This window comes from Sphaeramia orbicularis, chromosome 16, assembly GCF_902148855.1.
Source record: "Sphaeramia orbicularis chromosome 16, fSphaOr1.1, whole genome shotgun sequence".
NCBI classification, from domain to species: Eukaryota; Metazoa; Chordata; class Actinopteri; order Kurtiformes; family Apogonidae; genus Sphaeramia; species Sphaeramia orbicularis.
The window spans coordinates 55,940,147-55,952,466 of record NC_043972.1 but is presented as its reverse complement, the minus strand read 5'-3'; the positions used below and the strand labels follow the sequence as shown (position 1 = coordinate 55,952,466).

At 40.2% G+C, this 12,320-nt stretch overlaps 3 protein-coding genes and 1 pseudogene across 3 annotated transcripts in view; 2 read left to right on the top strand and 2 right to left on the bottom strand.

Moving 5' to 3' along the window:
• Nucleotides 1-12,320, top strand: part of LOC115436275 (zinc finger protein 664-like) — a 1,196,486-nt pseudogene that overhangs the window by 271,187 nt on the left and 912,979 nt on the right.
• Nucleotides 1-12,320, bottom strand: part of LOC115436332 (zinc finger protein 850-like) — a 308,536-nt gene that overhangs the window by 73,523 nt on the left and 222,693 nt on the right. The window contains exon 2 of the mRNA XM_030159178.1: nt 9,488-9,500. Coding sequence (XP_030015038.1) covers nt 9,488-9,500 — 13 coding nt within the window. The remainder of the gene's footprint in view (nt 1-9,487; nt 9,501-12,320) is intronic.
• The window catches only part of LOC115436318 (zinc finger protein 239-like), a 161,233-nt gene that overhangs the window by 9,631 nt on the left and 139,282 nt on the right, over nt 1-12,320 (top strand). The window lies entirely within an intron of this gene.
• Nucleotides 6,177-7,998, bottom strand: LOC115436282 (zinc finger protein 664-like). Its single transcript, XM_030159093.1, has 2 exons — nt 7,966-7,998; nt 6,177-7,797 (listed from the first exon to the last, which is right to left on the bottom strand). Exons 1-2 carry the CDS (start codon nt 7,982-7,984, stop codon nt 6,509-6,511), a joined length of 1,308 nt encoding a protein of 435 aa, XP_030014953.1. The 5' UTR covers nt 7,985-7,998; the 3' UTR covers nt 6,177-6,508.

Here is a 12,320-nt window from a genome sequence, read left to right as displayed (position 1 = left end):
TCTGCAAAATATATCATTAACTGAACATAAACCCAGTGTGTCCATCCACTGTCACTGATCCAACTCTATGGGTTTTACTGGTGAATCAAAGTTGTAGAAGATGACAGTGTTTCCATGGACGCACTCATTATTATTATTATTATTATTATTATTATTATTATTATTATTATTATTATTATTATTATTATTAATAATAATAAATTTAAAAAAAAATACATTCTACCTGTTATTTATTCATGTTGTTGCCTCATTCATTTTTTCCCTTCAATTTTGTTCATTTTCTTGGTTAATTTGGCAGTTTTTGTTCATTTCATTCTTTTTTATTTCATTGTAATCAAATTTTTGCTCATCTCTTTCACATTATTTAATATTTTGTTGATTTCGTTTAGCTTTTGTTCATTTTGTTAATTACTTTGCCTCTTTTTGTTCATTTTGATGCTTATTTTATTTATCTATTTTATTTGATTTTAAAATATTTTTTGCTTATTTTTTTTTTAAACATTATTTATTATTTTGAAGGTTTTCATTATAATTAATTTTTATTCATTTTATCCACTGTATTGATCTAACTCCATGGGTTTTACTGGTGAATCAATGTTGTAGAAGATGACAGTGTTTCCATGGTAACTATGGAGCCTCTGAACATCTATATCTGATGACCATGAAAAGACGACAAACTGTATTTTACATCAATTATTGACATGTATTGATAGGATTAGTGGATTAACAGGTATTAAACAGTTTAGATCAGTAGATGGTTTTGGCTGAAGGTGGATGTTTGGGTCTTTATGGGTTCAGATTGTAACTGTTACATTGAATCTTTAATAGATTCACTCAAATGATAAATGTATGTAAGTTTAAATTACACATTAAGTGGTGATTTTTCTGTGAGTGGATGCAGAAAACACTCAGAAAACTGTCTGAATGTATTATAAAGGAAAAGGTTTCTGAAAACCAACTCATGGGAATAGTTGTAAAATGTTTCTAGAGTCCAAAGTATCTGTCTAAGCTGAAGGAAAACACAGCACATATGCACACTCCTGAAGGAGACACATCATTTAGACCAAATATGTGTGTGAACCTTGGGTTGGAGATGTCCTGTCTGCTGATCCAGATGGAGGATGGAGTTCAAGGCAAAGTCCACAAACATGGATCAAACCATGCTTTAAGTTACAGTTTATCAAACAGACATAATAGGTTTTGTTTTGTGTAAATGTTTAGACAATAATTACACTTTCATACATTCTTGCACATGGTCAGTGTTTCTGTACAGGATGGGGAAGCAAAATTTACAATATTTTGAGGCAGGGATTGAAAGACAGTGTATGACCAATTAGTTTATTGAAAGTCATGAGCATTTATTAGCCACAAGAAAATTTACATAATAGAAAATGTTTTTATTCTATGTGTCCTCCTTCTTTCTCAATAACTGCCTTCACACGCTTCCTGAAACTTGCGCAGGTGTTTCTCAAATATTCGGGTGACAACTTCTCCCATTCTTCTTTAATAGTATCTTTAAGAAAGTCGACATTGCTGTGTGATGTTCTATTGGTAGCATGTTCTAAAACGCCCCAAATAGCAGAATCCAGAGGGTTTAGAAGGCAGCCATAAACATGATTCCCAAAAATTGCTGAAGTTGGATTTGCAGAAATTTTTTTATTTTTCTAGCTGTGTGGGCTGGAGCACCATCCTGTGTCCATACATCATTTCCATGTGGGTAGTTTGCTTTAAGCCATGGCAATACCTGGTATCTCAGAGTCTTGTAGTAAGTATTAACATTGATTTTTTCATCGGCTTTGTAGAATTTTATAGGTATTTTCTTTCCATCAGAAGCCACAACACCAAAAGCCATAACTTGAGCAGGATGTTTTGTTCTGAATGTCCCCTTAACCTCAGCTTTGGATTTTGCGATAAATCTGTCATTTCTGCGGTTCAGAACAGCATCGACAGTGAAGATCTTTTTATCTGAAAAGATCGTTTCAATGGAGGACTTTTTCTTGAACCATGTAATAATTTTCTTGCACCTTTCCAATCTCTTTTCCTTCATAGCTGTTGTCAACAAGTGTTTTGGTGTTCTTGTGTAAGATTTTAACTTCCAATCATATTTTACTGCATTTCTAACGGTCTTGTTGTCTACCCCAAAAAAAAATAAAATTGCCATTTTTCTCATGGATTTGGTTGGATCCTTCAGGATTTTGGATTTGAGAGCTTTAATAAAAGCTTTGGTACATTTTTTGTTGCTTCCTCCACTTCCAGACTTTCTCATAATAGTTTTGCTCATAGTCATTCTCTTCTTTCCATTATAAACAGTCTTTATGGACACTCCAACTATTTTTGAAATCTCCTTTGGTGTGACGAGTGCATTCAGCAAATCACACACTCTTTGACGTTTGCTTTCCTGATTACTCACATGGGCAAAAGTTTCTGAAAAGGTATGGATAATAGTGTTAGGTATGATTATGACATCAATATATGTTTGGTTTCAAAACAATTGACGTAGTGCCGGCTGAGAAAAAACAACTAAATGTTCATTGTAAATTTTGCTTCCCCATCCTGTATGTTATTTACTTGCAGACACAAATACACATGAGGAACATCTACTTTGTCACGACTGATTAGGTTTATTTACTGCTTATGATCTTAATCAAATCCTGTATTATTGTACAGATATTTAATAACTTATTTCCTAAATATATGTATGTGTCTTTAATTAAAACCTGATGCCTGAATGATGTGTTCTGTCACTTTTGTGTAATGTTTTTACAGAATAAGGCGTTATTACACACATGTAAAACAGTATAAATCACAGTTCTATGGTTCTGTCTAATCCACTATCCTGTCACATTAGAGACACTATAGAAACAAACCAAATTTTAAAAAAAAGAAAGAAAGAAACCAAATTAGAAAGAAGAGCATTATACTCAAATGTTCATGTTGACCAATAGATCTAATGACAATGTCTTCTCTAAACCCTGATCTCTAAACCCTCTGGATCAGTGTCACATTTATTACCTCCATGACACCAAAACATGTTTATTCTCTTGTGAGTCTGAGACTTATTCTTTTGTTTTCTACGTTTTTGACAAGAAAAAACTTTGTAGTCGGACTGAACATCCTCCGTTTCTTCAAAGTAGAGAAATAACTGTCAGTGTCTGAACAGAATCATTACATAAATGTGAATAAATTAAATGATAGATAATCTAGATGTCTAATAAATGCATGGGTGCATTCCTCTGATTTCAGGTGTTTTTGGACCATCTTAATCAGATCCTTCAGTTTTCTATGTCAGTGTATTGACACTAATACATCCACTTGTTTTAATGCAGATGAAGCTACACATGGAAGCTCTGTTCGTTTAATGTCATCATTTCTCTGAATCTACAGAAAATGACTTGATTTGCAGCTTCACTTTAACTTTCATGTCCACCATCTGTATCTACTAAAACATCAAATGTTTCTTTGTTCCTTCTGTGGTTGATAAGATGAAAATTATACACGATTGATCGATCGCTGACCCCAGTCTAAAATGACACATTATCAGCCACACTGACTCACATGACCAGAGACCCCCCCCCCCCCATCTTATATCTTAGTTTTTCCCCATCTTCATACAAAGGAACTCTGGATGTCTCCTTACCGATCTCATTGTGTCTTCATGATGTTCTGATCACTTGTCACCACTTGCTGATTTAACCTTCTCTCTTTTCTGTCAGAATCCTGTCATTGTGTGCCATGCCATTATCTTGTGTACAGAAGACTCACTGCCTTTGCTCCTCCTCACCCTTTTACTCCTCCACCTTAGCCTTGTGCTTTCGTTCCAGAGGCTCCTCCTTCCAAAGGGTGAATAAACTCACATGTGAGACCAGCCTTGTCTTTTGTGCTCTTTATTGACACATTTTTTCCACCAGAAGTACAACATCAGCTGGACTGAAAACTGGAAAACGTCACATTAAGAAGTAATTGAACAAATAATGTGTGGATGGTGTTAAAGGGTGATTATGGTAAATACTGTGGACAGTAGGTGGTTCCATGGAAAACCAAACCCAATAATTAAATATGGGAGAATTCCATCCATCCATCCATCCATCCATTATCTTCCGATTATCCGGGGCCGGGTCGCGGGGGTAACAGTCTAAGCAGGGATGCCCAGACTTCCCTCTCCCCAGACACCTCCTCCAGCTCTTCCGGGGGGACCCCGAGGCGTTCCCAGTCCAGCCGAGAGACGTAGTCTCTCCAACGTGTCCTGGGTCTTCCCCGAGGTCTCCTCCCGATGGGACATGCCCGGAACACCTCTCCAGGGAGGCATCCAGGAGGCATCCGAAACAGATGCCCGAGCCACCTCAGCTGGCCCCTCTCGACGCGGAGGAGCAGCGGCTCTACTCCAAGCTCCTCCCTGGTGACTGAGCTCCTCACCCTCTCCCTAAGGGTGTGCCCAGCCACCCGACGGAGGAAACTCATTTCGACCGCTTGTATCCGGGATCTTGTCCTTTCGGTCATGACCCAAAGCTCATGACCATAGGTGAGGGTAGGAACGTAGATTGACCGGTACATCGAGAGCTTCGCCTCTCGGCTCAGCTCCTTCTTCACCACAACCGACCAGTACAGCGACTGCATCACTGCAGACGCTGCACCGATCCGTCTGTCAATGTCACGCTCCATCCTTCCCTCACTCGTGAACAAGACCCCGAGATACTTAAACTCCTCCACTTGGGGCAAAGACTTCCCACCGACCCAGAGAGGGCAGACCACCTTTTTCCGGTCGAGAACCATGGCCTCGGATTTGGAGGTGCTGATCCTCATCCCATTCGCTTCACACTCGGCTGCAAACCGCCCTAGGGCACGCTGAAGGTCCAGGTTCGATGAGGCCAACAGGACAACGTCATCTGCAAAAAGCAGAGACGAAATTCTGAGGTCCCCAAACCGGACCCCCTCCAGCCCTTGGCTGCGCCTAGAAATTCTGTCCATAAAAATTATGAACAGAACTGGTGACAAAAGGCAGCCCTGCCGGAGTCCATGGGAGAATTCCATGGACAAGTAAATAATGAACATTCAGAGATGGGAGTAGGTTCATTCCATTAAGTCAAGTGACAGGAAACAGTTGAGTTCTTTGCATGATTTGAAGACCTGGAACTAGACCGTTTCCGGGTCTGGAAGTCTCTGAAACAGCAGCTGGATTTGGACGGCTGATCTAGAACCTTCTGGACCAGTTTTACATGAGTCCTGTCTAAAGGAGGTCCCAACATGATGAGAGGAAACACCTTCCTTTACTCACATGATGATGGGGAAGGATAAAGTCACTGAACCACTTCTGTCCAACAACCAGCTCATTACAGCCAAGACCAGATCAGATCCCATGACCTCTGAGTTCCAGACCTGATCCTGAACCCACTGAGCTCCAAGGAGACTGATGAGCCGGTTCCACCTGTTCACTCCTGCTTTAGTGTGAATCAGTTCTACACACAGGCTGCATCAGGTCTGAACATGAAAACAGTGGAAGAAGAAAAAGCCCTTCAAATGAAACAGTGGATGGGAACCTGTGACCTCTGACCTCCGGAACAGGTCCTCATCCATCTGAGCCACTAGAGGAGTGGAATGAGCCCTGCACACATTCACTACTGACTCCTTCTTCTTCTGTGGTGTCAGGCTTTGACCATGTCAGGCCTTTCTGTGTGGTTTTTCAGCAGCATTAGACTCCACTGAGTCTGACAGACCACAGTCACATGTTAGTTTCCTGTTTGAGTTGGTTTGTCCACGTTGGACTGATTCCATCTGCTTTACTGCAGCCACATTTATCACCACAGTCACAAAGAAAATACACCATACTAATATTCTCTTATGTTACAAATCCACTTCATAATTATAATAAAACAAATTGACAAAATACAACATAGTACAACCAAATATTTGTAATGTTTCTGATTCATCCAGTGGGTTCCTCTTTACCACAGTCATCAGTAGTTCAGCTTTTTCAATCAAATCAAACACATTCTGCAGGTCAGGGTTGGACCAGTGTAAAACAGGTGAAACCAGTTTGATATTAAGAACACTGGACCAGACCAGTACCAGATTGGACCAGTAGATGGAGCACTGACTGGTTGCACCATCTCCTTTGGTGGTGAACTTTGTGCTAAACAGACTTCCTCCTCCAATGGAATTTGATCTCCTTCATGTTGTCGGCCTCAGTTTGGGACTAAACCACTACCAGCTCATCAGTCATTCTGTCTCAGTTATATTATGTTCATCATGTTGTTTCTAACTGATGGAAATCCAACTGTGTGAACCCCAACCAGCAACAGAATCACAACAAGTTACTGATTAAAGTCCACAGAGTCAGTGAGAAGTAGTATCGCCATAGAAACCAGGTCCTTGTTGACCTCCACTAGTTGAACTTTTCACCTCGTGGCAGGTTGAGGTTCAGTAACGTCACTGTTTTGTGAAGGTGGTGCATTAGAACACACTTCTGTACTCTGAGGACAACAAAACACAGCCTTCAGTCTGATGTTTGTCTTCACATCTGGATTCTGTGAAGTCTGATCTGGAGGTTTTTAAGTCTGATGTTCTTGTCAGAAGTGGGTGCTGCTGGTTCACACACACTGTTTTTCTTCCTGTCATCTGATGCTGAGGGACATTTTGGTCCAGACAATGATTCACATCTGCGCTGATGATAGCAGAGGGCAGAGGATGATGAGAATCTTTCATCACACTGGAAACATTCAAACTGTTTAGGTGTGTTATGACACTGACTCTTTCCACTAGAGTCCAAGGTCTTACTTTTTGTACGACTGTTCAGTTTTTGTCCTTTGAGGAAATGTTCGACACGTTCATGTTTAGTACATTTTGAACCTGTGAGAAAAGATCTGTCACAGAACCTGCACTTGTAGGGTCTCTCTCCAGCGTGGGCCCTTTTGGAGATTTTTAGGTGATTAGCTTTGGTGCAAAACTTCCCACACTGGTCGCAATTATATGTTCTTTCTCCAGTGTGAATACGTTGGTGAGCTTTAACCTCATTCCTTCGGGTGAAATTCTTTCCACACTGGTCACACTCATATGGTCTTTCTCCAGTGTGGATGCGTTGGTGTCGTTTTAGGTGACTTGCTCTGGTGAAAACATTTCCACACTGGTCACACTCATACGGTCTTTTTCCAGTGTGGATGCGTTGGTGGAGTTTTAGGTTACTTGCTAAGGTGAAAGCCTTTACACAATGGTCACAGTAATACAGATTTTGTCCACTGTGGATGCGTTGGTGGATTTTTAGGTAATTTGCTGTGTGGAAAGCCTTTCCACACTGGTCACAGTAATACAGTTTTGGTCCACTGTGGATGTGTTGGTGGATTTTTAGGCAACTTACTGTGGTGAAAGCATTTCCACACTGGTTACACATATATGGTCTTTCTCCAGTGTGGATGCGTTGGTGGAGTTTTAGGGAACCTGATGCGGTAAAAGCATTTCCACACTGGTCACACTCATACGGTCTTTCTCCAGTGTGGATGCGTTGGTGGAGTTTTAGGTGACTCGCTCTGGTGAAAGCATTTCCACACTGGTCACACTCATACGGTCTATCTCCAGTGTGGATGCGTTGGTGGATTTTTAATTGATTTGTTGTGGTGAAAGCATTTCCACACAGGTCACACTCATATGGTCTTTCTCCAGTGTGAATACGTTGGTGGATTTTTAGATCACTTGCTCTCATGAAAGCATTTCCACACAGGTCACACTCATATGGTCTTTCTCCAGTGTGATTGCGTTGATGGTCTTTTAGGTTACTTGCTCTGATGAAAGTCTTTCCACACTGGTCACATTCATATGGTCTTTCTCCAGTGTGAATGCGTTTGTGCAATTTTAGGCTATCTGCTCTGGTGAAAGTCTTTCCACAATGGTCACACTCATATGGTTTTTCTCCAGTGTGGATACGTTGGTGTTTTTTTAGGTATCTTGCTCTGGTGAAAGTCTTTCCACACTGGTCACAGGTGGGTCTTCCATCCATGTTTGCTGGAATCAGGGGATTTTTGTCCAGATACAACTTTTAGGTTTCACTTTAAATCCACCTTTGTCTTCTCTCTACATCAACACACAAAGAAACAGAAGAGGTGGTCACTGAAATGCAATGGAACAAAACAAACACATCCCTTTCAAACCAGATTAAGCAGACAGACAAAATTAACTAGTTAAATAATTAATCAGACATTTTCAAACATTTAAAAACTCAATCCTCTTATTCTACATGTGAAAAATTGATGTAGATTCAACAATGTACAAATGAGTTACAACAACTACTTGTTTCATGACAAAACCTCAGAACTCGTTGCACCGCCATGATCATATGATGTTACGTAAGTTCACCATTTTGGACATATTGAATCAAATTTGACCAAATCTGAGGTGGATACATTCAACCTGCACATGAAAACGCCAAAACATAGATCCGTATTTAGATAGATCTTCCACCTGCAGAATAGAGAGGAGTAATTTCAGTGTCTTTCTGAACACATTCATCAATAATAATAATTTGTCTGACATTTGGAGAACCACTAATCCGACTGGCAGAGAATGCTCCTTTTACTCAGCAACGCATAACTCATACAGCAGGATAGATTACTTTCTCATAGAAGCCAAATTAATGTCATATGCCGTAGATGTGACATTCCATAATATTCTGATCTCAGATCACAGCCCTTTAACGTGCACTGTGAATATTCAAAACATGGTGAAGCCATAGACGAACTGGAGGCTGAATCCTCTGTTACTAACTGAAAAAGAGTTCTATGATTATTTAGAAGTTCAAATCTCCCTCTATTTTGATACTAATGATAATTCAGAAACCACCCCTTCTATTCTCTGAGAGGCATTCAAAGAACCAGATTACTTGAACTAGACAACCAAATCAACCCTCTGGACAAAGAGAATGTCCAAACTCCTTCTGTTAAATCCTCGGTAATACCGTGATTCAGCTCTCCGTCTAAATGGGGTCCTGACCTCTCGTGGCTGAACTAGGGTCTTACCCTCTCGCACTAACCCGAAGAGGTACTACTTAGCTGAATAAATTTTGAAACACTCGCCCGTCTTCTAACTACCTTTAATTCCAACCTCTGTCCCGCTAACTCTGGTACCAGAACTTCCAGGAGAAACCCACTCTATGATCAGTAATAATACCAGCCCAGTTGGTTATGGCAGCTGTTTCACATGGATTTAATGCACTTGTTACATGACAGGTAATAATTTGAAGGCCAAGAATGGAAGACCCTTGGGACACATAAATAATATTAGGTGGACTTTTGGCTAAGACACCTTTCGAACTTTGGATGTTATGCACACAATGACCTAACCTTTTACCTTCACCAACATAATGTACCACATTGGGAATAAATCAAGGAGAATTTAGAATACAGTGAACCCTCACAGTTCGCGGTCTCAGTACATCGCGGATTTTTCAAAAATATTCCCACTCGTACTCCTGCTCGCTCATCTCCTCCTCCTGCAGCCCGTACACCTCCGCCAGCCATAGGCGGCCTTACACTGTGCGAGTTTAGAGACGATTTCTCACTCGTGCGACTCTTTCTGGGATTGTGCCAGATGTGCCTCTAATCGTGTGTCGTGCTTCGTGCAGTGTACATGGGGTAAGGAGAAGCGATTAGCACCTCACGACCACCTCACGACCACCAATCGTGTGTTCGCAAGGAAAACGGAGCTGTTTGAAATCCTGCTCGCTCCTCGTGAGTGTATCGTACTGTCAAAGCAGTGCCACGAACTGATGTGCCTCAAATTCTCACACTGTGCATGCGCGAACACAGACGCATACAGTAGCGTACAAGCTAACAGTAGCTGGCTATTGTCCTAGTGCAGTTTAGCTTTTGCAGCTTACCTCTAGTTCCTGCTGTAGGATGACAGCCCATACTGTCCACGTCTGGACAACCAATTCCTGCACCGAACACATCGTTGTCTTTTCTTCTTTTTTGATTCCCCGCAGATAATGGCACATATTGCCAAAGCAGCTCGTTGGTTTTTGTTTAGCACTACCATTTCGTGGCTCACGCCAATACACAATCGTCTATGCACTTTTACGGATTCCTTGGTATTTTAACGTTGTATTTCCGGATACAACACTCGAATGTGTGGTGCGTCCTGTGGTGTATGGTCCTACAGTGTGAGCAGTCAGGTCGCATACGAGTATCGGCCCGTACAGTGTGAGAACATGAATACCTGTGCAGGTATCACATTCCATGCTTCACACCTGCACAGGCAATCCATCATCTTCATTACTATCGATCATCAAGAATCATCGTCATCATCAAGATCTTCGTCAGCCACGCACAGAGGAGAGATCGTCAAAGTGAGTGTACATTCCGTAGATTTTGCGTACGCGCGTACATGTACATATACTGTGTGGTACTCCACATCGCGGTTTTTCACCATTCGCGGGGGGGTCACAGCCCCCATTAACCGCGAAGTGTGAGGGTTCACTGTATACTTTTTATAAATTTATTATAGGCAAATTTAGCAAAGCAAAGCATATACATAAATCATCAATCAATTAATCAATAATAAAATCATTAAACTGAACTTCTAAAGTTATAAATCAATAACCGGATCATTAAACTTAACTGCCTTCTATTTTCCTTACTTCAACGCAATCCCCTTTGTAATCTCTCAACCCACAGTTCAGTCCTTCGAGTCCTTTTGAAATTGTCCCAAATGGTTGCCTTGCTTGAGGTCTTCAAGGGAAGAAAAAAGGTAAGACTTCTGTTTCCGAATTTAAAGAAAAATTGGAAAAAGTTAAAATTTCGATAAAATAAGAATTAATACAATTTAGAAGAGGAACTCATCAGTTTGGCCAAAACGGATGAATTCAATGCTGGGTAAAAGGAAAAAGAATTAAGAAATATAAATATCTTCTTCTTTTCCAGTCCGGACCAAAACAGGGAAAAACCAAACAAACTCCGGTGAACAGCTTTCTTGTTGGCAAATGTCCCCGTGAAGTTGGTAAAAGTCTCTTAAAAGACAATTCTTGTCTTTAAAGTCTTTGATCCGTTGTCTCACAGATGAGATAGGTCTTTGTCTTCAAATCTCGATTCATCGATGCAAAGTTACTCTATCTGATGAAATCTCCAGCATTATTTGAGAAGTAAGATTAACAACTTAGAAGCCAATCTGCCACACTCTTTTCTGGTCCTAAAAGAGCATTGCTCTAAGTCTAATCTCTACGTGAAACATGTAGGGCACCCTCTCCTTCGGAGCGTCTCGTACTTCTGAAATGCTATAATAGCGCTTTAGATTTTAACAGAACTTTAGACATCCCCTGGCTACACCCAGTTGACTTCATCGATAGATGAGTCATGTCCAGATGTCTCTGTTGGAACTTCCCTTTCTTTCCAGTTTTGACCAGTTTTGGGTGCGGCAGATAGCCGGTTGTTTTTCTTCACTTCTCTGATTTCGCAATACTCACTGACTGCGTTCGTGAAAAACATGTCCTGACATGCCCCTGCTCTGCTTTAACATGTCTCAACACATCCCTTTGCATTCAAATGAATCAACATTATTCTATCTTAATCATACTTTTTGATTACAATACATATATCAGTTTAAATTCAACTTAATAAATCAACTCAAATCATCATGTCAATATTATGTTATATTTAATCACTGTTTTTACCCTTGATCATATGTTCCCACTCTATGCCTATATCAACCTCAGGAGCCCTAACCTCTACCTAACTTGACACTTCCAATGAACTACATAAAAAAATATCAGTCTTAAAATATGAATATAACAAGATACTCTCAGCAAGGTTTAGTAAGGTGTTCTTATTTACCAAAGAGAAATATTTTGAATTTAATGACAAGCCACAGACCTTTAGCCTCTCACATCAGAAAACAGGAAAGTGATCGCACAATACATAAAATTAAATCTGATAAAGGTGAGATTCTGTTGAAACCCATAGACATTAATGATCAATTTCTCCAATTTGACAAAAATTTGTACATTTCCAAAAACAATACAGACTATACGACTATGCAGGATTTCTTGGATAACTGCGATCTCTCCCAGTCAGATGAAAATGAATCAGCTCAGCTGAACTCAAATCTTTATTGAAAAAGTAAAAAACAAAAAAAAAAAAAACAAAAAAAAAACATCACTTCACTTAAAAGCAAAGTCCCAGTAGGCCATAAGGTGAACCATGAAGAGTGGCTAGAAAATGATTTTCGTTCCCGTGTCTGGGCACTACTTTTTAAATGCATTTTTGTTTAGACTGTACCCTCATGGACTTTGGGTTAAAAGTTCTCCGCAATATATCCTGCAGTTTTTTGTCATAAGCCATAAATCT